General features: G+C 38.2%; 1 protein-coding gene and 1 non-coding gene across 2 annotated transcripts in view; one reads left to right on the top strand and one right to left on the bottom strand.

Moving 5' to 3' along the window:
- The window catches only part of LOC134647546 (ABC transporter A family member 4-like), a gene marked incomplete at its 5' end in the record, with an annotated part of 44929 nt that overhangs the window by 199 nt on the left and 17189 nt on the right, over positions 1-27541 (top strand). The window contains 16 exons of the mRNA XM_063501899.1: positions 49-135; positions 610-679; positions 1474-1628; positions 2086-2268; positions 13231-13386; positions 13828-14044; positions 15517-15693; positions 16383-16552; positions 17210-17320; positions 18037-18160; positions 18764-18945; positions 19355-19528; positions 19904-19969; positions 20187-20322; positions 25085-25185; positions 25410-25567. Coding sequence (XP_063357969.1) covers positions 49-135; positions 610-679; positions 1474-1628; positions 2086-2268; positions 13231-13386; positions 13828-14044; positions 15517-15693; positions 16383-16552; positions 17210-17320; positions 18037-18160; positions 18764-18945; positions 19355-19528; positions 19904-19969; positions 20187-20322; positions 25085-25185; positions 25410-25567 — 2267 coding nt within the window. The remainder of the gene's footprint in view (positions 1-48; positions 136-609; positions 680-1473; positions 1629-2085; positions 2269-13230; positions 13387-13827; positions 14045-15516; positions 15694-16382; positions 16553-17209; positions 17321-18036; positions 18161-18763; positions 18946-19354; positions 19529-19903; positions 19970-20186; positions 20323-25084; positions 25186-25409; positions 25568-27541) is intronic.
- Positions 7762-7834, bottom strand: Trnaf-gaa (transfer RNA phenylalanine (anticodon GAA)). Its single transcript has one exon. It is a non-coding gene; the product is annotated as a tRNA-Phe (tRNA).

A 27541-nucleotide genomic window follows, 5' to 3' on the forward strand; every position in this document is an offset into this window, starting at 1 on the left:
ATGGCCGTGTTGACCACGCCGGTCCTCATGGCGGTGTTCGCGGCGAAGCCTGTGTTCCTCACGCCGCTGCAGGACGCGCCCCACGCCACGCTGACGTCCAACGATATTATGAACACACTCAGTGCCGGCACACAGGTTACTCGATCGTATCACGACATACAGTTTACAGGATGGATAGAAAGATAAACCACGTTAAATAGGTACGTGTATCCCACAGACCGAGGAACCCTGGCTGAACGGCTGAACGGCTGGCGGCCCTAAACCAATTAGGTACCTACTAAGTACTAGTAGTCCACTCGACATCAATGAATTCACGTCTTTACTCAAATAAGAATGCACGGTGCTACCAACAGTTTAGTTAGTTTAATAGTCTTTGCCAATGCTGGCTGCAGATTAATAATCTTTAACTTCATTTGCGAGCACAAAAATAAATTACGAGTATGTATGTGCCCAAACGCCCAATTGCTTAATTGCGATTGCGAGGTCGTAAGAGTGTATTCGGTATTGTGTACACTTGTAGAGTCGAGTTCATAAATATGTATAAAAAGTATACATATTTATGAAACTCGATTATACTTAACGTTTTGACTGTGTTGTGTTTTGATACAGCTTGGCTATGCACCCGACACGGACCCCTACAAAGCTATCATGGCGAAAGTGGCTGAGAAACTTAATAAAAGTAAGATTTTATCATATTTCAGGAGCACTAGTTTTCCACTAAGTCACTTAAGTACTATTAAGTTACCATAATAGATACCATTATTTTGTCATCATGGCAGGCAGGCAGGTTAACGTGTGCACTGTGCAGTAGTAGTAGCGGTAGCTAACTGTACACGGTCAATTTTCGGGCGGGTACCTGGGGGAAATAATGTGAAGTGTATGTAGTGTATAGTGTAGGTACCTACATACTCTTCACTACATAAAAACAAAGTCGCTTATTCCCGCTGTATGTCTGTCCGTATCTTTAAAACTACGCAACGGATTTTGATGCGGTTTTCAGGGTTCCGTACCCACAGGGTAAAAAACGGGACCCTATTACTAAGACTCCGCTGTCCGTCCGTCCGTCCGTCCTTCTGTCACCAGGCTGTATCTCATGAACCGCGATAGCTAGACAGTTGAAATGTTCACAAATGATGTATCTCTGTTGCCGCTATAACAACAAAAACTAAAAATAAAATAAAATAAATATTTAAGGGGGGCTCCCATACAACAAACACGATTTTTTTCCTCTATTTTTTGTTGATGGTGCGAAACCCTCTGTGCGCGAGTCCGACCCGCACTTGGCCGGTTTTTTTTAAAACATAGAGTTATTCAACAGGAAGGTTTATGTAATAATAATATAATTTGTTAACCCGTGCGAAGCCGGGGCGGGTCGCTAGTATGATCATAAGCATAACGATAAAGTTATGCAACAGTGGCGGGCATGTACAGAACTCGGTTCCCACCAGCTTGCCCGTTCGAGACATTGAGCAGTGTACCTATCCTATACAAGTTTGAAAGGAAAAACTGTTTTGATTTCAGAGTTTTTGACTGGTTCCACTGAACAAGAACTGAATGAAAAATTGTATGAAAAGTCCAAAGGACAGGTGTTGAAACATCACATTATTTGGATCGTGTGGAAAGAAAAGGTACCTAACCTAACCTACGTTAGATTATAAACTAACGGGTTCACAATCTTACGGTGTCATATACATATCTAGATTGGAAATTTTGCGCTGATTCGGCTGATTAGTCAATATTTTCATAGGAATCCTACAGCAGCTTTCTTTAATCATTTAGTATGTTGTGAGTTCAGGTTGTAGGATAGCGCCTTTTGGTTTATAAACAGCAAACTCTTATAAATTGAATTGGTCTAAAACTCTAAATGTTAGATCTACACGCAGGAAGAGAACTATAAAATAATATAGATAACAACTCAAGCGAAAGCCTTAGCTTTAAGAGTCACAAGAACCTAACCTGCCTAATGCATGTTATTACGAGTTAATAAGAAAAAATAGAATCTAAATTACTATAGGGCGGTTTTTGACAGTCGGCTCTTGGGACTCTAAATCACTAAACTACTGTTGGTCACTCTTTTTGTCTTAGGAGAACAATACTTGGAAGTTCAGCATTCGATCCACAGAACTAGCCCACTTGGCTAAAGGGAACTCTACAGTGACAAGAACTCTTCCGCACAACAGACACCTCCTGAGTGGCTTTTTGGCAGTCCAGCTGGCGGTTTCTGAAGAGATTTTGGCTGCGGAAAGCAAAGAAGGACGGAGGCACAAGGTAGGTAGGACAAGGACATTATGGGAGATAAAATATTTAAAACCTTCGCGTTTTAACAAATATAACTCACACGTCAAACAAAGGTGGGTAAATAAAGGTAATAAAACCAATAAAATAAGTTTCACGATAGACCCGCGTCTATAAATGTGAGAGAATATTATGGGATTTATGGGTAGACTAGCTGTTGCCCGCGACTTCGTACGCGTGGATTTGTATATTGGTGGTTATATATTCTACATTAGCTTAGAACATTATGCAGCAAAATATTGCAGTAGGACGGTTAATCATTTGTTAATTATTAATATTATACAACGCATGAGACTTGTCTTTCACAACCTACGAAGTTTCTAGCCCCTAACTGAATAAAATTGTTCTCGACATAATCCCTCTCAAACCCCTTAGAAGATTTTCATGTTCTCTATTTACCTAACTACCTAGTTACGAAGTTTGAAGTAAATAAAATTTGAACCCTATATTTTATTTTATTTATTTATTTTTATTTATATTTTTCCACACTTACAACTATCTTTACAGGTAAACCTAAGACAATAGTGTAACTATTAACCATACATATCTAAAGTAAGCCATTACGTCTATAACATAATATATTTAATGTTGATATTGTGAACTGAATATAAACTTTCAACCCCTTTTAAACCATTTTAGGGGATGAATTTTAAAAAACGCTGAAATTACTTTTCTTGTATTCTAATAATATGCCTCTGTACAAAGATTCAAGCCCGTTCTCACAAAAATGTTTGAACTCCATACAAACTTTCAACCCCTTTTTCACCACCTTGAGATATAAATTTTCAAAAACGCTGAAATTATTTTTTTTCCGTTTTAAAATAATACCTTTTTATGAAGTTTCAAGTTCCTAGCTTAAAATAAAATTTGTACCCAGTACAAATTTTGAACCCCTTTTTAAACCTGTTAGGGGATGAATTTTACAAAACGCTGAAATTACTTGTATTGTCTTCTAATAATATCCCCAAATACAAAGATTCAAGTCCCGCGCTCAAAAAAATTTTTGATATCCATACAAACTTTCAACCCCTTTCTCGTCACCTTAGGGGATGAATTTTCAAAAACGCTGAAATTAGTTTTCTTCTATTTAATTTTAATATCTATTTGCAAAGTTTGAAGTTCCTAGCTTAAAATGAAATTTGCACCCCAAGACGAAGAAAGCATTTGTTATGGATTCAAACTTTCAACCCCTTTTTAACCCTGTTAGGGAATGAATTCTACAAAACGCTGAAATTACTTGTCCTGTCTTTTAATAATATCCCCAAATACAAAGATTCAAGTCCCGCGTTCGAAAAAATGTTTGATATCCATACAAACTTTCAACCCCTTTTTTACCACCTTACGGGATGAATTTTCAAAAACGCAGAAATTAGTTTTCTTGTATTTTAATATTATATCTTTTTACGAACTTTCAATTACCTAGCTTACAATAAAATTTGAACCACATACAAACTTTCAACCTCTTTTTAACCCTGTTAGGGGATGAATTTTACAAAACGCTGAAATTACTTTTCCTGTCTTTTAATAATATCCCCAAATACAAAGATTCAAGTCCCGCGCTCGAAAAAATGTTTGATATCCATACAAACTTTCAACCCTTTTTTCACCATCTTAGGGGATGAATTTTCAAAAACGCTGAAATTAGTTTTCTTCTATTTAATTTTAATATCTATTTGCAAAGTTTGAAGTTCCTAGCTTAAAATGAAATTTGCACCCCAAGACGAACTTTCATCCCCTTTTTAACCCCCTTAGGGGTTGAATTTCCAAAAACGTCGCAATTACTTTATTTTGTAATCGGCTATTATGCCTTTCTAAGAAGTTTCAAAGCATTTGTAATGGATTCAATCTTTCAACCCCTTTTTAACCCTGTTAGGGGATGAATTTTCAAAAACGCTGAAATTACTTTTCTTGTCTTATAATAATATCCCCATATACAAAGTTTCAAGTCCCACACTCACAAAAATATTTGATCTCCATACAAACTTTCAACCCCTTTTTCACCACCTTGGGGGATGAATTTTCAAAAACGCTGAAATTAGTTTTCTTGTTTTTTAATATAATACATTTTTACAAAGTTTCAAATTCCTAGCTTAAAATAAATCTTGTACCCCATACAACCTTTCATCCCCTTTTTAACCCCCTTAGGGGTTGAATTTTTCAAAATCGCTTCTTATCTCTTGTACCCTTTATAAATGCAACCTAGTGTGCAAATTTCAACTTTCTAGCTTTTGTAGTTTCGGCTCTGCGTTGATGAATCAGTCAGTCAGTCAGTCAGTCAGGACACTTGCATTTATATATATAGATAGATAGATAAATTATTATTTCTTGTTGTTATTCTCTCCCTACCATCGGCCAAGGGATAATATTTGTAATGTCTGTTAGAAGAACCGCGTTCTACTAACATGCTTAGGAGATCACTCATTATGGAAAAGATTTTATTAACTACCAGTACTACATTCAAGTTTATTTTATTCATAACCATAAAATTCAGGGAAATCTAATTATGACGAGAATTGAAAGGTTGATTCACCCTGATATTATGGACGAATAACACAAGAACTAAAAAAACGGACAATCTCTATACAAAATCGCACTTCTCCAATATTTAGAGCCATGTATTGAAGGGAGGGAAAGCCCTAGTAGCACGGTCGCATTTTTATCGTTTATCACCATGCCTGTCACGTTCTAACAAGTATGTAAGTGCGAAAGTGACGGGCATAGTGATAGTCGATAAAAATGTAACCGTGCTGAGCCCGCAGGCGGTCTAGCATGAGTTGCGTTCTCGCGCGCGACTCCATACATCTTGCGCGACTTCAAGTATGGAGTCGCGCGCGAGAACGCAACTCATGCTAGACCGCCAGAGGTCTAAAGCCCTTGCTACACGGTCGCCGACAAGCCCCTCAGACCGCGTGGCCTTGGTCTGGACGGACCGTGTAGACAGTTGTTTCCAACAAAATTTGACCAAAACTCACCAAGGTCAGACCAAGGACAGACGGTTAGAAGGCTTGTCGGCGACCGTGTAGCAAGGGCTTAAGCGCCGAATAAAATGGATGAATCTTCAAATAGCTCAAGTTCCATTCAATAGATGGCTCTGCGAAACCCAAACCCGAAATCGGAGGTCTAAGCGTTGAACCCCCTTGGTGCTGGAGTTGGAACGGAGCTGAGATCTGCCGCGGTAGGTATAATAACTAGTAAGGGACACCATTTGGCAATTTATTAAATATTGGAGAAACGCGATTTTGACTCAAAAGTAAATAAATACTGGTATTAAGATTTAAAGTATTTTTTTATTAATTTTAAAACAAATCAAAAAAGTGACATTCGCAAACTTCTGTCCAAACTGAAATCGAGACCTTCGCTTAACTCGGTCAATAAAAAGATTTTTTCTGAAAAAATGAAAGAGACTTCTCTGCACAAATTCAAAGAGTTGCTAATTGTACTTTGGACTTTTCACACGAACACTTCTTGAACCCCTGACCTCCAAATACAGATAACTTAGCTGCAATTTCTCGTACACTGTACTTCGTAGAGGGAACTGCTGCGGTGAATGACGTTGTGGTTGGGTGAAGTGCGTTTCTAGGCAGCCAGTCTTTTATGATGCCGACAGATTTACCGATTTAGTGCAGATTATTTTTAATATTTAAAACAATCCCCGGTACATTACTTCCATCTAATGGACCTCTGTCTACCTAGGGACGTCCACCAACACGCTTGATTTGATTAGCAACTCTTTGAATTTATGCAGAGAAGTCTCTTTCATTTTTTCAGCCGATATTTAAAAAAAAAATCACTTAATAATCGCTTAACTGTAGAGAGTAAACTGTTGTATTCTGTACTTGCTTTCGTCATTTCACTAAACCATTCAGAGATTTAATCAAATCACCATAATTATACCATCTTGCAGTTGAGACTTTATCATTTCACTAAACCTGTTTAGCGAAATGATAAAACTAGTTGACTTTTTGAGTTCGTTTCGTCAACTTACTGTCGTGGTTAGGGATTTTATCAAATCCCTAAACAAATCTAGTGAAATGAAAAAGCGTTTCGCGTTTATTGGCCGATTTTGTCTTTTCACTAAACAGAGTCAGTGATTTGGTCAAACGACTGAATTTTTCTAGGGAAATGATGATATGGATTCGCCGTTTTAACATCCTGCGTGATTTGATCATATCCCTTAGAGATTTGTTCAAATCTCTGTTTTGATCATTTCCCTGCGACATATATACATGATTCATGCCTACGTAAAGAGCATAAAATAATTAAAAATACTGGGCTATTTTGGGTTTTACAAAAAAACCGGTTCCGAGCCCTGAATTAGGATACGATTTCAGTTTCATTAACCTTTTGGACGCCAATGACCGATATATCCGCACCGTAGGTTTAACGCCAAAGACCGATTAAAATCGATCACAGACCACAGAGCAACATCGACCTACGTGCATATACATAAAGTTCAACTTTAGTTTTGACACTTCAATGATTTGGCGTCTGAGTGACAGCTTTTGTGTTTGACACGGCGTGGAAAAGGTTAACATGTCAGAATTTGTCTATTTTCTTTTAAAAAGCCATAACACTTACAGAATAGTGTGAGTAGTATACGCTTTTGTATATAAAAGTTTTTCTTGTAATCTTATATATATTGACTTGTACTTATATATAAGTCTTTCTTCACAAATAAAATGGTTGACTAATTGAAGCAAACAGGATAATCATAACTGCACTGCAGCTTGCTAATCGTACAAATTTGATAAGATATAAAGTAATAATACTACTAATAATATCTAAATACGGCGCACACACACATGACACACAACACATTTTTTATGGTATAGGAGGCAAACGAGCAGACGGATTGCCTGATGGTAAGCGATTACAGCCGCCCATGGACACCCGCAACACCAGAGGGGTTGTAGCAAGTGGGCGTTTTTTTTTGTTGTCCCCTACACTTTTTTTTCAAATTTGGGTTTTTTTATGTTATTTCTATTCAGAATCACGAGCTCTTTCTATCCTAATAGGAGAAAAAAAGTGTCCTAAGGTTTTTATTTCCATTACGTCACCATTTTTCATAGACTTTGTATGGCGGTCGCGGAATGGAAAGATCGAAAAATGTATGGAAATTTTGGGACACTTTTTTAACTTTTTTTCTCCTATTAGGACAGAAAGAGCTCGTGATTCTGAGTAGAAATGACATAAAAAATCCCAAATTTGAAAAAAAAGTGTAGGGGACAACAAAAAAATAACGCCCAACTTGTGCACTGCCTTACGTGCGGGAGTTGCTTTGGCCACAAATAAAAGAAATTGGCGTTGAAATAATCGAATAATTTTTAAGGTTGAATGATGAATGCCTTATGGCATGAAGTCCGTCTTTTGTAATAAGGTTTTTCTTTTGTGCAATAATCTTTCTTGTAAATAAATAAATAAATAAAAATAATTGAATAATACGAAATAAATAAAAAAGATTCAGGTTGCCGAAACCAGGGATTGAACCAGGGACCTTTAGATCTTCAGTCTAACGCTCTCCCAACTGAGCTATTTCGGCCGATGACAACATGTGCGAAATTATCGCTTGCTTCAAGATACCTCTCTACCTCTTACGTCATGGGTGTAATATTTTTATACAGCAGTATGTTTTTGTGTGTGTTTGTCATATCTTATCTTATCTTATACCTTTAAACGAGCAATTCTTGTTTATTTATTTATTTATATATGTATATATTTCGGCGATCTCGGAAACGGCTCAAACGATTTCGATGAAATTTGCTATACGGGGGTTTTCGGGGGCGAAAAATCGATCTAAAGTCAATTTTTGTATTCGGTAGACTAAAATGACATTTCATAGTATGAAATGACACATGATGTTCATACTATGAAATGTCATTTTAGTCTACCGAATAAAAAAATAGACTTTAGCTTAGCTAGGTCTTATCTCTAGGAAAACGCTCATTTTTGAGTTTTGATATGTTTTCCGAACAAAGCTCGGTCTCCCAGATATTACTTAGTTTAATCGCCATCAAATATATCAGGGGGGCCAAGGGCCAAGGTACAAAAATATCTAAACAAAGCTTCTATTATACCTTGAACTGCTTGTTCAGATATTTTTGAGCACCTTGGCTACTCCGTTGTATCTGACGGCGAATTTACAATATTAGCGATAGATTAATCATGAATCGTAATAGCTATATTAAAACTATGTCTCCAGACATGCATTATAGTAAGGGTTGCTGTATGTAGTTATAAAATGTATTTTATTTATTAATGTACCTACTATAGTTCATCATTCACTTCATTTTATATAATAATATCTGGGTGACCGAGCTTCGCTCGGAAAACATATTAATAAGTCGGAAATGCGCGTTTTCCCAGAGATAAGACCTAGTTAGATCGATTTTTCGCCCCCGAAAACCCCTATATACCAAACTTCATCGAAATCGTTAGAGCCGTTTCCGAGATCCCCGAAATAAATAAATAAATAAATAAATAAACAAGAATTGCTCGTTTAAAGGTATTAGATAGATTAAAGTATTACTTATGTTGGGTACATACCTAAATTTAGGTTATTTTATCAGTTATCAGATAAGCTGGAAAATAACTTATTTAGGTAAGTACCTACCTACCTAAAACCGTTTTCTAGCGGTGTGGTTCTTAGATATGTTTATCAAAATCGATTGATTACGTTGGTTTTTAGGGTTTCGTACCCAAAGGGTAAAAACGGGACCCTATTACTAAGACTTCACTGTCCGTCTGTCTGTCTGTCTGCCCGTCTGTCCGTGTGTCCGTTTGTCCAATTGTCCGTTTGTCCGTCTGTCTGTCACCAGACTGTATCTCATGAACCGAGATAGTTGTTCGTAGACAGTTGAAATTTTCACAGACGATGTATTTCTGTTGCCGCTTTAACAATAAATAAAAACAGAATAGGTACCTACACGCTCCGCGATTGTTACGCCATTTAGGGTCCTAGCTAAATTAGTTGTTCCATACTTACGCTTTGGAATGTCCAATTTAGCTAGAACCCTAAATGGCGTAACAATAGCGTTTGGTGTATACATTAAATATTTAAGTGATTGATGTTGACGTGTTTTTTTTACCGTTTGTTGCGAACCCGGAACCCTTAGTGCGCGACTCCGACTCGCACTTGGCCGGTTAAATTTTTTTTTTTTTTTAAGAATAAGATACTTTTATTTACGATAAACAGGGCCCGTACTTTTCATGCCGTTGACATCAATTTGACGTCACGCTGCATATAGGTGATCCCAAATAGTTTTATTAACCGACTTCCAAATCTAAAAGGAGGAGGTTATCAATTCGGTTGTATGTTTTTTTTTATTTTTTTATTTTTTTTTATGTTTGTTACTCCATATCTCCGTCATTGCTGGACCGATTTTGAAATTTTTTTTTTTGATTGCATGTATATGCTTACAGATTGGTCCCGTTTTTGTCAAAACCCAGTTCTGATGATGGGATCCATGAGGAATCGAGGGAACTTCTCAAATCTTAAAGGCATACATATAGTGATTTTTGTATTTTTATCAACAAATCAAGCATATACATTCAAAAAAGTGACATTTGATGAAGTGGAACTGCTGATGATGATCAGAACGGAACTCTTCAACGACGCATAGTACACGTTTGACGATTTGTCCTCTTCGTTATATTTGTTAAGCAAGTTAAGTTTTTAAGCCACATTTTTGTCAAGCTCGAGTTCTAAAGATGGGATCCATGAGGAATCGAGGGAACTCCTCAAATCTTAAAGGCATGCATATAGAGATTTTTGTATTTTCATCAGAAAATCGAGCATTTTCATTAAAAACTGTCGCATTTGATGCAGCGGAACTGCTGATGATGATCAGAACAAAACTCTTCAACGACGCATAGTTCACGTTTGGCGATTTGTCCTCTTCGTTATGTTTGTTAAGCAAGTTACGTTTTTAAGCCACATTTTTGTCAAGCTCGAGTTCTGATGATTCCCATCATGTGGCCACGAGGAATCGAGGGAACTCCTCCAATGTTAAAGGCATGCGTATAGAGATTTTTGTATTTTCATCAGAAAATCGAGCATTTTCATTAAAAACTGTCGCATTTGATGAAGTGGAACTGCTGATGATGATCATAACGGAACTCTTCAACGACGCATAGCTCGCATTTGGCGATTTGTCCTTTTCTTTATGTTTGTTAAGCAAGTTAGGTTTTCAGGCACATTTATGTCAATCTCAAGTCCTGAACATGGGATCCATGAGAAATAGAGGGAACTTCTAAAATCTTAAAGGCATACGTATAGAATTTTATATATTTTCATCAGAAAATCAAGCATTTACATTACAAACTGTGGCATTTGATGAAGTGGAACTGCTGATGATGATCAGAACAGAACTCTTCAACGACGCATAGGGCGCGTTTTGTGATTATGAATTTCGATTTTGACTTGGACTGGGCCCCGGACTCCGGACTCGGACCCGTACTCGGACTCGGACCCGGACTCGGATCCGGACACGGACCCGGACCTTGACCCGGAAAATCACTATGGTACCTAAACTAAATATACCACTATGATTACCATAAAATGTATACATATACTTGGTCAACCAGATCTTGACAGTAGAATAATCTTTAATAGAAAAAAACCGACTTCTCTAACTACTAGCCTAACCCACTTAACGGTGCTTATACTTTATTTGGTAATATGGTCGGTCCGGGTCTGGGTCCGAGTCCGAGTACGGGCCCGAGTCCGGAGTCCGGGGCCCAATCCAAGTTAAAATCGAAATTGAAAATCACAAAACGTGTACTATGCGTCGTTGAGGAGTTCTGTTCTGATCATCATCAGCAGTTCCACTTCATCAAATGCCACAGTTTTTAATGTAAATGCTTGATTTTCTGATGAAAATATATAAAATTCTATACGGATGCCTTTAAGATTTGAGAAGTTCCCTCGATTCCTCATGGATACCATGTTCAGGACTTGAGATTTACATAAATGTGCCTAAAAACCTAACTTGCTTAACAAACATAACGAAAAGGACAAATCGCCAAATGCGAGCTATGCGTCGTTGAAGAGTTCCGTTATGATCATCATCAGCAGTTCCACTTCATCAAATGCGACAGTTTTTAATGAAAATGCTCGATTTTCTGATGAAAATACAAAAGTCTCTATACGCATGCCTTTAAGATTGGAGGAGTTCCCTCGATTCCTCGTGGATCCCATCATCAGAACTCGAGCTTGACAAAATTGTGGCTTAAAAACTTAACTTGCTTAACAAACATAACGAAGAGGACAAATCGCCAAACGTGAACTATGCGTCGTTGAAGAGTTCTGTTCTGATCATCATCAGCAGTTCCACTTCATCAAATGTCACTTTTTTTTATGTATATGCTTGATTTGTTGATGAAAATACAAAAATCTCTATACGCATGCCTTTAAGATTTGAGGAGTTCCCTCGATTCCTCATGGATCCCATCATCAGCACTCGAGCTTGACAAAAATGTAGCTTAAAAACTTAACTTGCTTAACAAACATAACGAAGAGGACAAATCGTCAGACGTGTGCTATGCATCGTTGAAGAGTTCCGTTCTGATCATCATCAGCAGTTCCACTTCATCAAATGTCACTTTTTTGAATGTATATATATATGCTTGATTTGTTGATAAAAATACAAAAATTACTATATGTGTGCCTTTAAGATTTGAGGAGTTCCCTCGATTCCTCATGGATCCCATCATCAGAACTGGGTTTTGACAAAAACGGGACCAATCTGTATGCATATACATACAATCAAAAAAATAATTTTCAAAATCGGTCCAGTAATGACGGAGATATGGAGTAACAAACATAAAAAAATAAATAAAAAAAAATAAAAAAAAACATACAACCGAATTGATAACCTCCTCCTTTTAGATTTGGAAGTCGGTTAAAAAGGCGGCAAATTTGAAAAATGTAGGCGCGAAGGGATATCGTCCTATAGAAAATTTGAATTTCGCGCCTTTTTTTACTGACAAGATTTGGTTGACCAGCTATATTACCAAATAAAGTATAAGCGCCGTTAAGTGGGTCCAGGCTAGTAGTTAGAGAAGTCGGTTTTTTTCTATTAAAGATTATTGTAATTATTATCATTAGTCGTCAATCATTTTAATCATGTACAAATTACTTCAATAGTTTTCGTAATTTACAATTATAAACGGATATCTGTTGCAAAACTCGTGTAAAGATGACATTGTGCCTATTTACATTTTTCCAACAATACCTAACAAATAAATATATATCAATTATTGTGTTATTTTATGTATTATTTTAATCTGACAGCTGCAGTTATTTAGTTGAGTGACAATAAGATAAAAGTCAATTAGACATCGTACTGATTATTTCAAGTATCGATATCGGTTATCTGCAGAGGTTCATTGTCAAAATGATTCTTCTTCTTTATTTGCCATGCCCTAACGGACGTCGGCGACCACCTTTGCCATCTCTCTTCTGCTCTTAGCCATTCTTGCCAGTATGGCTGTGTTATCCACGTTCGTCCATTTTTTAATGTTGTCAAGCCAGGTGACCCTCCTTCTTCCCCTTCCCCTTTTACTATCAATTTTTCCTTCTAATATTAGTTGTAGTATATTATATTTGTCATTTCTGTATATGTGTCCAAAGTATGATATTTTTCTTCTTTTTACCGTGATCAAAACCTCTAATTTTTTCTTCATTCTTTTAAGTACTTCCACATTCGTAACTTTATCGGTCCAGGAGATTTTAAGCATACGCCTATATAGCCACATTTCAAATGCTTCTATTTTCTTTTCCATAATAAAAATGATTAATTATGACAAAATAATAATTGCAATCATACAGATCATACTCTATGCAGCGTGACGTCATTTTTGCGTCAACGGCATTAAAGTACGCGGGCCCTGACGATAAACATTATAATTAATAATTGCCTATAAATTTTATTCCAGATAAAACTGCAAGCGATGCCAATATCCCCTCTAATGCGCAAGGAGGCGGTGCGACAGGCCATGGTCTGGGTCCTTCTGTGCTTCACGGTGGCCTTCATACCACCCGTCATGGAGGTCTCGGAGCTGGTGGTCCATGAGACCTCCAAGGAATATAAAGTACGTACAGGGTCCTAGCCAAGATGGCAATCTCCATGTAAAATTTCAGCTCAATCGAATAATAGGAAGTGGGTCTAATTTACACCATTCCGAATGTAGGCACACATGAATGGATAGCTACCTATTTTACCTATATGTAACTTAATATAACCGCGGCTGCGCCCGCGATGGATTGAAAGCTTCAGTCAATAAATTACTAGTTAACGTATCACACGTGTGTTTCACTATCTCCGAACTCTAATTGCAACCTTCAATATTAGGCCTTGAGACTATTAATATACGTACACAGTACATAGTACGTACATCGAACCTTGTCAATGTGACAATCAACCTGAAAGTCGCTAGAGACCTCATACTGTTGTCATTGTCACTGTGACAAAATGTGTAGTTTTAATTCTTTGACTGTACAATTATTTTCAAATCCCTATTGATCGTCTGCAGCGCGCCTTGTGCATGCGTAACGTAGGCGCCGCGTGCGTCTACCTCGGCTGGCTGTCGTACCTCCACATGACGTGCCTGCCCATCCTCATCCTCGCCACGCTGACGCTCATACTCATCTTCAGATGGGTATGGATATTCACCGCCTTCCTCTTCGTGGCTATCTATATCACTGTGATGGCTATGACGGCGTTCATCATGTGTATGTTTCAGAATAAATGTAAGTTTTCGTTTAGGAAAGTACTTAGTATAATTTATTTTTAAAATCAGTCAGTTATAAAATATTATATATGTTGAAGTCTAGTCAAAGGTTTTTTCACCTCAGCAGCTCGAACAAGGGTACTTTGATTCTTAAAAACAGTGAGCAAAATGCGATTTTGCTCACTGAGTGAGACAAAATGACATTCAAGTGACCTTTATAGTCAAATGTCATTTCAACATGCGGGGTCTAATAAAAGATCGAAATACTTGGGTTCTATTATCTCTGTCCCTTTCACACTGTTAGCAAAAAGAAACAGACAAAAAAAGTTAAAACGACATTCAACAGTATATTCACGGTTTATAATAGACCCCCGAAAAACTTCAGACCGCATCGTTCCAAACCACGTACGAGTATGAATTCTTAATAATTAATAAATAAAAATAAAGTTTAAGATTTGATAAAAACTGATAAAATACGATATTTTAGGTATTTTATTGTGCAATTAAAATAACGAACTCAAAAAATACACAGATCATCACGCAAAATTAATTATTTTACTTTTAAGAATTTCTACCATAGTTGACAAATAGTACGTATCCGCAATTCGGACCGTATCTTACAAAGATTTTTTTTACAAAAAAAAAATGGTCGATTGAAGTGTCAGTTAATGTTTGTTATTTCTATATTATTTTACTGGAATTTATTACTACGTTTTGTTTTTGTGTTCCATTGCGGTAATTAAACTTAATTGTTTGTATATCTTAAGAAAACATGAGTGCAGGTATTAAGTGATGAAGAAGGATTACATTTTTCAAGTTGTCTAATAGGTATGTTCTCACTGCGCTGAGGTGAAAAATGTTGTGTACTACACGAGATCAAAGTTATTTACATCTCGTGCGCTTTTGAGTCCCTTACTACGCTCAAGATTCTAAATTAATTATAGAATCTTTCGCTTGCACGGGACTCAAAATAAGCACTCGAAGAAATATCAAACTTTGATCACTTGTTGTACAAATAACTATTGTCGCTTACCATAAGGACGAGATTTGCTTGTATCTTTATACGAATAACCTGTTACGGCGTTCTTATAATCTTTAATATTTCTCGGTGAGAATAGTAAGCGCAAGATAGGGATAGTTATGGAGAACCAGGGGAGAGGCGTTTGCCCAGCAATGAGACACTCACTACGCTAAGAAAAAAAGAGAATAGTAAAGGGACGAAAGTTACGTCAGAAATCGCACGTTACAAGTATCACTTGGGGACACCCATTGTCACCAAAGAACAACACAAATCTGTTAAATTCACTCATCTCTCGCACTAAAGAAACCCAAAAAACGAATGAAGTAGAATCAGCTTGATCTCTTCTGTATGGCTTTATTAAATTTCTACAGTGACCATAAAAAAAGTTTAAATAATCAAATTGCTCAGTGAGTGCCGGATTCGTATCACCACATCGCAAGGGTTAATTCGATATGTGTTTTGGTCCTCAGCCCACATCGCCGCGATCTGGTCCGCACTATTCACGGTCCTGCAGCTGTTCCTGGCGGACCTGCTGGTCCACCATGGTTTTGACGGCACCACCAGCTTCACCGTGGTGCTGCACATACTGCTGCCGCCGCTGGGTCTAGTGCATGGCTTCCATCGCTTCGCCCTCCTGCAAACTGGACGTGAGCATCTCACATTTTAGCCAGGATCTCTATATCAGCCGGCCTAGCCAAGGTGACAATCGCTATCGCTTCGACAACGAAACGCTTTGTGTCTCTCTATCACTCTTCCATATTAGTGCGACAGTGACAGATTGCGTTTCGATCGTTACGGAGCGTAAGCGATTGGCAGGTTGGCTTTGCGGTCTGGGTTGTATCTTTGGCGTCTCTTTTGGAAACCAGCTACGGAGATCCGCTTTCCTTCTTCACTTCGCATATCCTCATAGCTTACTCAGATGCATCCTCATTGCACTGGAGGGACATTGCATGAGCTGTCTCGTACAAACAAGGTTTTTTTGTGTATATACTTATTGCCTACATTTTTTCAACGTTTGAAACGTCGATGATTAGGTACCTATTTTAAAGAGCATTTTACACATCAATTGTGACAGAAAAAGAAACTTCCATGCCTACAAATCTGCAGTAAATTCGCGTTTGTACGGGATAACGGTAAACGATTACGAACTCACATCTTTGGATTGCCGATCCAAACCAACCAAACCGACCGGCAATCCAAAGATGTGGGTTGGACTCCCACGTTGAAATGACCAGATTTGATCATCGTTGATTTATTCATTGTAAACTCAATTATAAAACTCGTAGATACTCGCTTCTCGCTTACTTTAGGTAAATTGTGCATATGTCATTTACAGGTGAAGGCCTACAACACACCAAAGTATACGAGAACGATACTCTGATCATCTGGATCATCATGATCCTCGCGTATTTCGGGGTGCTGATGCTGCTGCAGCGCACGATCGGGCATGACCGCGCAGTAGGCGGCCAGGTGTCCTGGAGGTCCATCATCTTCAAGCAGGCTGAGGTACCCACAGATGAACAGCTGCCAGAATCACCGCGCCCTGGGCGACCAGGTGTCCTGGAGGTCCATCATCTTCAAGCAGGCTGAGGTACCCACAGATGAACAGCTGCCAGAATCACCGCGCCGTGGGCGGCCAGGTGTCATGGAGGTCCATCATCTTCAAGCAGGCTGATGTACCCACAGATTAACAGCTGCTAGAATCACCGCGCCGTGGGCGGCCAGGTGTCATGGAGGTCCATCATCTTCAAGCAGGTTGAGGTACCCATAGATGAACAGCTGCTAGAACCACCGCGCCGTGGGTTTCCTCACTCTGACCCTTCTATACCTTAAACACAGTATAATAAAGAGTACTAGCGTACAGTATGGACGCTCCCTGCCTCCCGTTGAAAGTGCCGCCCACCCGCTCTCGGTTACCTCACAGTTACCCTACAATGTCTTATCTCACTCACACAAGCATGGTACGCGTTCACCTACACGAGCTTAGGCTATGTGCATAGGAACACTAGGAACGCGTCTGTTTCATACATTTGATCGCCAGTGTACGAGGTGTGCCTTAAGCGATCAATATATGTATTAAAATTTGGATTACTGGCATATAGATCATAAACCGTATTAATTATGTTGGCTGACAAAATTATAATTTTATTAATACTCTTTCAGGATAAGAATAAACTACGCGCCATTAAGAACCCCCTTGGCAATGAGCGGGACGCGCTTCAAGAAGTCGATGAGCTGGTCGCCAAAGCTATCTCTTTCCATAACGTGACTAAGGTACGACTAATAAGGAAGGACCGTGCGCGTTGGAGGATCTGCCATTTTGTGGCCTAAATCGGAAACTTAACCTGACATTGACACTAAACATTAAAGCAGATACTATTACTGAATCGCGATTAGAAAGGGATTGAGATAGCTGTCAATCCATATTGATTTTGACGTAAGTGTATGGAAATCTGTTATTTCTAATCCCTTTCTGATCGCGGCATGATAATACCCCTTACATAGTCCGGGAGCCCAAGAGGGGATTTTTGTAGTTACTCGAGCGCATCAGATTAAGATGTGAGTGCTTGCTACCCCGAGGAGTCTACCTTAACCACTTGAGCCGTTGGTTTGTGGGGGTCGGTAGGGGGGGTCAACAAATGCTAAGCAGATTGTGGATTTGGTTATTTTAGTCCAAATTAATGCTATAATTGTGCTATTACTAAATCTGATAATTATATTTGTACGTATTAATCTGACGGTTTCAATGTCAAAATCGGGCGTCGAACTTGTGATGGTCAGCAAATAAATAATTATCTTATCTTATCAGATTAAGGAAGTGCGTACCTACAAATAATTTTGTCAGATTAAGTTATAGAAAAATTATAGCATTAACTTGGACCAAAATGACCAGATCCACATTTTTTAACCCTCCACCAGCTCCCCGAAATTTTAAAAATTCTGAAGAAGTTATCTGGTTTGATAATACTTTATTTTTTCACTTTATACAGAGTGTTATGGGCATTGGGATACTTCGGAGAGTCACTCTAGACGTGTACCGAGGCGAATACACGCTGTTTTTCGCCGAAAAGATTCAAGAACGTATGCTGCTTAGGATTGAGGATCTAATTACTGGTAAAGTTTTTTTCTTCTAATCAAGAAACAAAAAACAGTTGCGTTGGTAATAGGTGGAACGTCCTCTTTAAACAAATGAATAGTGTCAGTAAATTTATTATTTTGACGACCAATCTGGCCTAGTTGGTAGTGACCCTGCCAAAAAAGCTGTTTACACATTTAATTTACAAAAGATGTGCAAACTAAATATTTGTCGATCATTCGTCAATATGCGAAAAATTGCTGGTAGCGGCATCCGTACCGCGGCCAGGCTGCCAGCACGCGTGCAGCACAGAGGTTGGTAGCTCCGTCGCTTACAGGACTAGTCCCTGTCGAAAAAAATTGTGAATTCCAGGTTTGCAACTCAGCTGAAACGTTGGAATTTAAGGTAAAAACAATGAAGCTATTTCGCGGTAGACCCGTTTGTGTGATTAAATATGTAATTCCGAGTTTAACCCTTTCGGATGACGGTTCAGTGAACATGTTAGGGATCGACCTAAGCAAAGCAGGCAAGCACCTGGCGGTCATACCAGGCTTGCTTGCCTGCTTGGGTAGTGCCATTGCGAGGTTTTCCTGCTTGGTGAGCTGAGCGTGCAGGTCTTACGCTAAATTTAACCATTCCAGGTTTAACCCTACCGGATGACGGTTCGGTGAACATGTTGGGGAACGATATGGCTGCCCTTACAAAGGCGGACAAGCGCGTGGCGGCTATGCAAGGCATGCTGGGGTACTGCCATCGCCTGGGTTTCCTTGTGGCTGAGCTGAGCGTGCAAGAAACTTTGCAGTTCTTTATTCAGGTATTAGCTGTCTCTCTCTATCTTCTTTCACACACATTCTTGCACACAAAACCCACACACATGATTTTGCTCTTTCAAATAAGTAAAGAAAAACTCATTAGACATTTATTGTGACGTCTTCGGTTTCATATTACATACTTATTACACTTAGTAACTAAATTTTTTTATCAAGCATAACTGATGTGACTCGTCAGTAGGTTCACTATTAACAGGAGTCTTGCCAAGTTGCCACCCAAAAAACCTTGGGGGTTTAAAATTTAGAAATTAATTCTGGTTATCATGTCTCACGCGATATCGGGTCAGTCATACTCAGTGGGTATTACAAGAATGGCGTTGCTCAAGCGACATTCTTGTGTGCAATACTCCTTTTTTGAAAATATAGTACTTTATTGATATGTGACCTTTTATTTCCTAATAGCTATGCCTCTGGGACCAAAGCGACGAAGAAATCGAAGGTTACACTCTTATCCACACTCCAAGATTGTACAAAGAATGCGACTTGCAAGAGGTTCGGGACGTGTATGTGCGGAATCTAGGGACCTACTACAAGGCGCAGCTGTGCTGGGCCATCGCCATGATACTGGAACCACGCGTACGTTTCTATGTTAGAATGAGATAGGAATATAAAACGAAATCATTCATATAGTGCGACTTACAAGACGCGCGAACGTCTTGTAAGTCGCACTATATGTATCTATATCTACCTATGTGCGAAATTTATGGGCCTACCACAGGGCACAATTCTGCTGGGCCATTGTTTTAATTATGGAACCACATGTACGTTCCTTCAATAAGGAGTTTTGGCCGAAGGGTGTCAAAAGTACTGACGGTTCCGTTCCGCGGCCGGCTCCCTGACACTGCGAGGTTGCATACATCGCAAACATGATGTGACAGTTGTTTTGCTGTGCTTCAAACGCTTTGCTTAAAACATATGCTGCTTTAAAATTTACTTATTGTCATCTTTCAGATCGTATTTATACAATCTTTTATTGATGGTGCAAAATACATCTCGGTGATCAATGACAAAATAGTGGTAAGTATTCATCAGATTACTCTATAGATATGCAGTAAAGTTCGGATTGGTCCATTGTTATATTTCTTATAACTTTAGTAAGATTTATCTCTGACGTAGAGCCTCGTTTTGATGTGATTTCAGACACAATGATTATGTATTGTTTAAGAATAAAATACACAAATGAATGAATGAAATGTATATTTCTACAAATTGTGTAACTTGACAAATATTCCAGAAATACAGAACGCACCTGACGATAGTAAAGATCTCGTTCACGACATCAGTGCTGGAGCATGCGGATCGTGTGTTCCTGTTTGACCGTAAAGTCCTCGTGTTCGGCGGCTCCCCGGCTTACATGTTCTTTAAATATGGCTAGTATCCCTTTCTACTCATAATGGCCAGTAGGATCAAGGATAAGCGTTGTGTGAGGCCTTTTCACAACCGGTGGCGAGCTCTCCCCATCCAAAGCTGCATCCAGAAGCAAATGGGCCCGCGCTGGCTTATAATATATGTTCTTTAAATATGGCTATAGTATCCCTTTCTATACTCATAATGGCCACTTGGCCGGTAGGATCACAAAGATATGCGTTGTGTGAGGCCTTCTCACAACCGGTGGCGAGTTCTCCCCATCAAAAAAAATAAAAATAAAATAAAATAAATAAATCGTTTATTCAGATGAAATAAACCCTAACATACATATTTTTTTCTTCTGCCAAACTGCAGGACAGTTTGTTGGCAGAATCAAAATTTGCATCCAGAAGCAAATGGGCCGCACTGGCTTACATGTTCTTTAAATATGGCTAGTGGGTCAATTTCTGAACACGATTTTTTTTCTGTCCGTGATGAAAATCGCGGGTTAGCATCAGACAATACTTACCAATTTTTTTTTACATAAAGAAGTCACACTTTCACACCGAGTTCCATATGAATTCACTGATTAGTTGGTTTTTAGAGTACACATAAAAATACCTAAAGGCTCAAATTACTACTCCCGTGCCCTGTCCGGAATCTACTTTTGAGCATAATGAAAAATCCTACGAAAAATTCTACATTAGTATCACTAATTTAGTGTCAAATACTTAAACTAGATGATATTTACTATCACTGAGCACATATACTATTAACTTCATTGTGGTAAATAACTCGTGATCGATGTTTAAATTTTGTCCGAGCGCGCGAGTAAAATTTCGTCGGCAAAACTCAAAGGGCTCTGACAGCCGACGTTTGTATTTGAACCGCCTCGTATCCCGCCTCACCTGTAGTGGCAGTATTCGGCTGTCTCTCAAAGCAAGCGGATGTAAGTCAAGCCGCGGCGTGTTCGAGCAAATCGCGTAAGTATTTCGGAATCCGGGTGGGCGACAATTTTTTTCTAATTTCGATGCCCCTTATAAATTTTATTTTCCACATAGCTTTTCAATAGCAATTGTCATATTTACGAGCCCTTTATGTATCTTTATGTAAGCGATAACATAACAGTTTGGTCAAACACGATTTAAATTTTTGGCGAAGTGTTTTATTACGAATTCTAATTTCCGTGCCCTAATTCCCATAACAAATTTACCTAAAACAGCTGATTAAGTGGCACGGGAATTAGAAAGTATTACATATATTGTCAACAAATCTTTTATTGGGGGCACTGTAAGTTAATTGGCAATGTTTACGTCATATTATTATTACTTATATATATTGGCATTGAATATATATTATATGTAATAATAATACGACGTATATCTTTCTATTTTACATTTAAGGAAATCTTAAAGAATGCACAAAAATCTGTGAATAGTTTTTTAGTATAAGTACTATAGTACTTACATACAGGATCGACCCGAATAACCCGGGCAATTTTAATACGTAAGGTAAGGAGGGGTAAGACGACACCGGGGTAAGACTATCACTTGTATGGAATCCTTGTACTGTTAGTCTTGCCCCACCTTACCTTATTCATTGATCATATTATAACATTAAAATATTATATAAACATAAAACTATTTCTGGAATTATTACATATTATAATACCTGTACCTAAGGTTACATGAAACAAAATGAATCACATTTGCAATGTTTTGTTTTTGTAAATTTGACAGCTGACAGCGTATGCCGTATAAAGTTTAAATATCTGGGAGACCGAGCTTTGCTTGGAAAACATATAGGTACCTACCTACCTAAAAACTCAAAAATGCGCGTTTTTCCAGAGATAACACCTACCTAGATAGATTTTTCATCCCAGAAAACCCTCATATATGATAAAATTTCATCGAAATCGTTAGAGCCGTTTCCGAGATCCCCGAAATATATACAAGAATTGCTCGTTTAATAGATTAGTTGTTATAAATTAGCTTTTCTAATACAAGAAAAATTAAATATATCCTATTCTTACTATATTATAAATGCGAAAGTATCTCTGTCTGTCTGTCTGTTATCTCGTCACGCTTAAACCGCTGAACCAATATCATGTTGATGATATTTGGCATGGAGATAGTTTGAGGCCCGGGGAAGGACAAAGGATCTGGGGACACGGCAGTGCCGCCGCCAAGTCGAGCAAAACAAAGTGGCACGGTCAAAATAACATTTAATTTGAACATGTAATCTAAGAATTAATGCACTTTAAAATCCCTTAGTTTTGTCACTGACACAATCACTCACGATCATCATTATTCTAAGGTACTTCTAGCATACCCACAAGTTCCAAATTTGAAACGTAATTAGGTTTAAGCTTTTTAAGCCAATAAAAATCTAATAATACTGCAATATTAGTCACGTTCTAAAGATCTAATAACTGCATAAATAAGTTTGTAATCCTATAGAAATATATGCGATAACAAATTTTCCTTTTAGTTCTTACAATTAGTAGGGAAAGTAAAGGTACACTACGATGTACGATGTGAGTATGAATAAAGATGTATATGGATGAATCAACTATTTCTTGTTGTTATTCTGTCCGGTCAGCCAAGAGACAATAGTAGCATAGTTTATTAGAAGACATTATACACCACCTTCTTCTGACACGCTTGGTAGACGACCCTCAATGGAAAGGGTTTATAAGTATCACAAAAAAGCGCGTTTGGTGAATTTAAACGCCTAAAAATCAGGTTTTAAATAGTGACCCAGGAGAACGTAACCATGGCAACGAGTGACAAGAAAAAGTTGATTCACCCATATAGTTATGATATGTGTATACATAGTATCAGTATGGTATGGGTATGATTACCTGAAAAGAAGGACAGCCTACAAAAAGAGATGGGATCCTATCAAAAACATTACATGTAAAAAGATGCAAGTCTCGCAACGCAGTTCTTCTACTACAAAAAATGTTTTGAGATGTAATGTGAAACCAAGTCGGTTATTTTAGACAATGCCAGGGGGGTATTAAAACCGTAATACTATTAGATACCTTATTAGGGTTCCGTAGCCAAATGGCAAAAACGGAACCCTTATGGATTCGTCATGTCTGTCTGTCTGTGATAGTCTTACCCCGGTGATAGTCTTACCCCACCTTACCTCATATGTGGTTAAACAATTGTTTGTGTTATGAATTTATGAAGGCAGCATATTCGATTTCTTCAGATTAACTTACACAATAACTTCTTCTCTCTGTGCCCCTATTTATTTCTTAGTATCATTTCCTATACGGCCATAAAGCAGATCATACACCTTGTACCTATCTACATGCAGATACATAATGACACTTTTTAATGAATAGTTTTGTATGTAAGGCGGACATGTTTACGCAACTACTCAAAGTATTGTTTTGAAATATATATATTTTACTAAGAAAGAGAGATTAGTTGCCATTAAAATCAAGGAAACTATTAGTCAAATACGTAGTTTTTAGTGTATCATACTTTCGTAGATTTGTCGTCCGAAACTAAAATTAAAGTAGATAAATATGTTCGATGCCGCTTCAGTATGGTTGAAGTATATTATTGTAGATTAAAATATACATAAATAATAGTTTTAACTACCAAAATAAGCTAAGAAAACAATTCCTGTGCCATTTTCTAATTTCCGTGCTAGTAAAATCTAATTCCCATGGACACACTAATTCCCGTGCCCTGACCAAAATTTTAAATTGAAATAACTTTTATAGTTTTATGAATATTTTTACCCCATAAGAAAATTAATGTTTATTATATTTTTTATCAAATTATCAGCATATTTTTTTTTGTGTAATGTTGGTATTTCAAAATTCCATGGGAATTAGACAAAAATGCTCGTTTGGTGAAATTGACCCTAGTAGTGTCGAGTCGCTCACTCGTGAGGCACCTCATTTGTACCACTCATTTTGTTAATTTGTCGCAGTACTTCGTACCGCAAAAATGTCTTACTTCACTCCTCTATTCATTTTATTTGATTCTAAAATTATCTTTCTCCTAAAAGTTCTATTCTTAACCTCCAGAATTGCACTCCAATTAAATGTTACTATTTATTTATTTATAAAGGAAGTTATGAATACATAAATATGTATATACATTAAATATTTTTATCGCCGTTGGAATTAATGGAATAGTCGACGCTGAAAATATGCTAGTACCTCACCTCATTTGAAGTAAGACATTGTAACACCTCATTTTAGAAAATGAGGTACTCATACAAACTCATTTTAAATTGATATCCTACCCATCACTAATGGCTAGTATCTCTATCAACTCATCATGGCACTCAAAAGTTAATTGCTGGACATAGACATCCTCAAAGGATCTCCACAAGAGGTTTCCTTCTTTATGTATCTTGACAACGACCGTGCACTCTCCTCATCCAAAGTTGCGTCCAGCCGGCCTAGCCAAGCTGACAATCGCTATAGCTTTGACAACGAAACGCTTTGTGTCTCTATCACGCTTCCATAAGCGACAGTGACAGTTGCGGTTCGATCGCTACGGAGCGTGAGCGATTGGCACGTTGGCTACGCGGCCAGATTTCGTGAATACCGCGAATACCCTCGCAATATTACCTATAGGTAAGATAGTAAAGATATGGTTTTTGACACATAGACCGTATCCAACGGACCGTATCGTACATATAAAGCCAGTCACAGAAAAACAATCCCCACTTCTGTATAATTCATGATAAAATGTGCTATAGGTCGGTAGGTAATAAATATGTCGATTCAAATGTAAGTAATCAAAATTTCAGGCCGAGAATACAGAGTGCGTATGACTTTTCGGGTCCGTGGAAGTCTCGACAACGAGAAAGTGGAAGAATTGGTCGACCGAGCCATTGAAATGGGCGGACAGGTGTGCTATCATCAATATACAGTGATGCATGAGTTAGATTAGCTTAGAGATCGACTGGCTCAAAAAAAAGAATGTCCTGGTCGCTGAATGGACTTTTTCCAACATCTGTAAATGCCAATATTGCCAATTGATATTAATTGAGAGAATAGAGATGTAGAAGCACGGGGTCTGATAGCCCTAATACCTATAGTCCTATTTAAAACGAAATCCTGTATAATATTCAGGTTCGCGCATACGTAGGCACGCTTCTCATACTGCGGCTGCCGACCAGCCCCACAGATGCGACCGCAGAATTCATCAAAGAAATCACTGAGAAGGCCAACTATTATGGAATCACTTCGCTAAACATCAGCCTGCCGGATAGCGAGGAGATTCATAAAAGGTAGTCCCTTTTAAGGATGACTCACGTTAGACCGGGCCGTGTCCGGGCCGGAGCTTCCGGAGCTTCTTTTTCTATGGAAAGCATCACGTGATCACCTGTCATCTGTCATAGAAAAGTAAGCGCTGGAAGCTCCGGCCCGGACACGGCCAGGTCGGCCCGGTCTAACGTGAGCCATCCTTTACTTGTTAAGATCGCCTTGCACAACGAAGATACTCGTAAATACAAGGTGTTGTGTAGATGTGCAAGATGCGGAAAGTTTCGGACCCGGGTATGTCCATAAACTACGTCCAAAAGAGAGGTATAGTCCGTTTTCTATTGGGAATGCTTGTATGGAGAGGTATACATTTTTGAGTACAGCAATGCCATTTGGTACGAATGTTATACACATCCACCTAAGCCCAAAACGCCCGGTAGACAAGTTGAGCTCCGCGTCTGGGGGGAGGAGTGGGGACGACGGTCAGAAAAAAAAATCTGGCGGATTAGTTTGGACCTTTCAGTCAAGTTTGGTGTCGTTTTCGGGTAACTAGATAATGCCCAATTCATTCCCCATACCAGTTTTTTAGGGTTCCGTAGCAAAATATGACGCAATCCTTAAAATAATAAACTTTTAGCAGTAACGAAATGCAAACAAACCCTCATATTTTCATATTTTTGTATTAAACTTGGTTTATAAAAAATACGATATACGGTCCGAAAGCGCATTTAATGCACATTATAATAACATTAACATTAAATATACATTTAACTATTTTCAATGCTTAATAAAATGATTATTGCACGTACCTATTTGAAGTTGGCGGGCGTCACTCGGCGGGACAAATGACCTTCGCCAAATCGGCGTGACCTTGAGTGTTATTAATCAGCTATTCTAGCTAGGTATTTGGATTACAATTTGTCTTTTTTGTATAATATATGTTATAGTTGTCAAATATATATCAGTTATTTATTAAATGAAACAGAATAGCCAGTTGCACAAACTGGACACGCGGATTAAAGTAACTGAGTAATCCTCAGTGTTCAACGTCAATAAAGATGAGGGAGCAATGTATGAACTACGATTTTTTCCTGTTAATTGTGTATTTACATTCTAAACTAACTAGGTAGCTAATGTTGCGATCATCATCCTTGCTTGTACTATTGTTGACTGGCTGACAGGAATAACAACAAGAAATACATCCTAATGGCGGCTCTTCTACAGAAAATTCAAGTCCAAAGTTCTAGAGAGGTCTTAAGATCAATCAATCAATATATCATTTGTCATAACATGGGATCCTAATCTATTTAATAGTACCAACCAACTATTCCAATACTAAGGTACGAGCAATGGTAGCAGACGGAGCAAACGTACTCCGAGTTACCGACGCACTCGGTTGGTACGAGTTCTCGTAGTATCAATATTCCAATATGGTACCAAAACGTGGAGCCTCAAAATGTGTGATGTGCAAAGGTTGGCGCTTTTAAGATATGGTGTTGGCGAAGATTTGCTGCTTATACTTAGGACAGCAAGAAGAGCAAACCCCTTAATTCTGAGAGAGCTCCATGCTCAATATCGCCACTTGGCACTCCACAACATATTTCTACAGATATATTATGAGGTTTCAAACGCATGATGTGGAGTAATTGCTTCAAACGCTAGCTCAAATGTACCGAATTATGTAATTGTGGAGTGGGTTGTAAATAAATCGTTAAAAACGTTCTACTATTGTCTTTATTTTTAACAATGTTACCTGACTTCGTTTATAAATTGAAAATGATTAAAAATCACACTAATATTATAAAGGCGAAAGTTTGTGAGTGTTTGTGGAAGTAGCTGACACCCTGGATTACTTTTTATCCGCGAGTAACACCGCGGGACGCAGCTACATAATATTAAGTGGATCTTCTATGGTATTTTTGCCGTCCCCTATACTGCGCTGGCGCACATCGCAGTACTTTCAATATTTTATTTCACATTAAAAATAGTCAAATTTATAT

Source organism: Cydia amplana, chromosome 4 (genome assembly GCF_948474715.1).
Source record: "Cydia amplana chromosome 4, ilCydAmpl1.1, whole genome shotgun sequence".
Taxonomy (NCBI): domain Eukaryota; kingdom Metazoa; phylum Arthropoda; class Insecta; order Lepidoptera; family Tortricidae; genus Cydia; species Cydia amplana.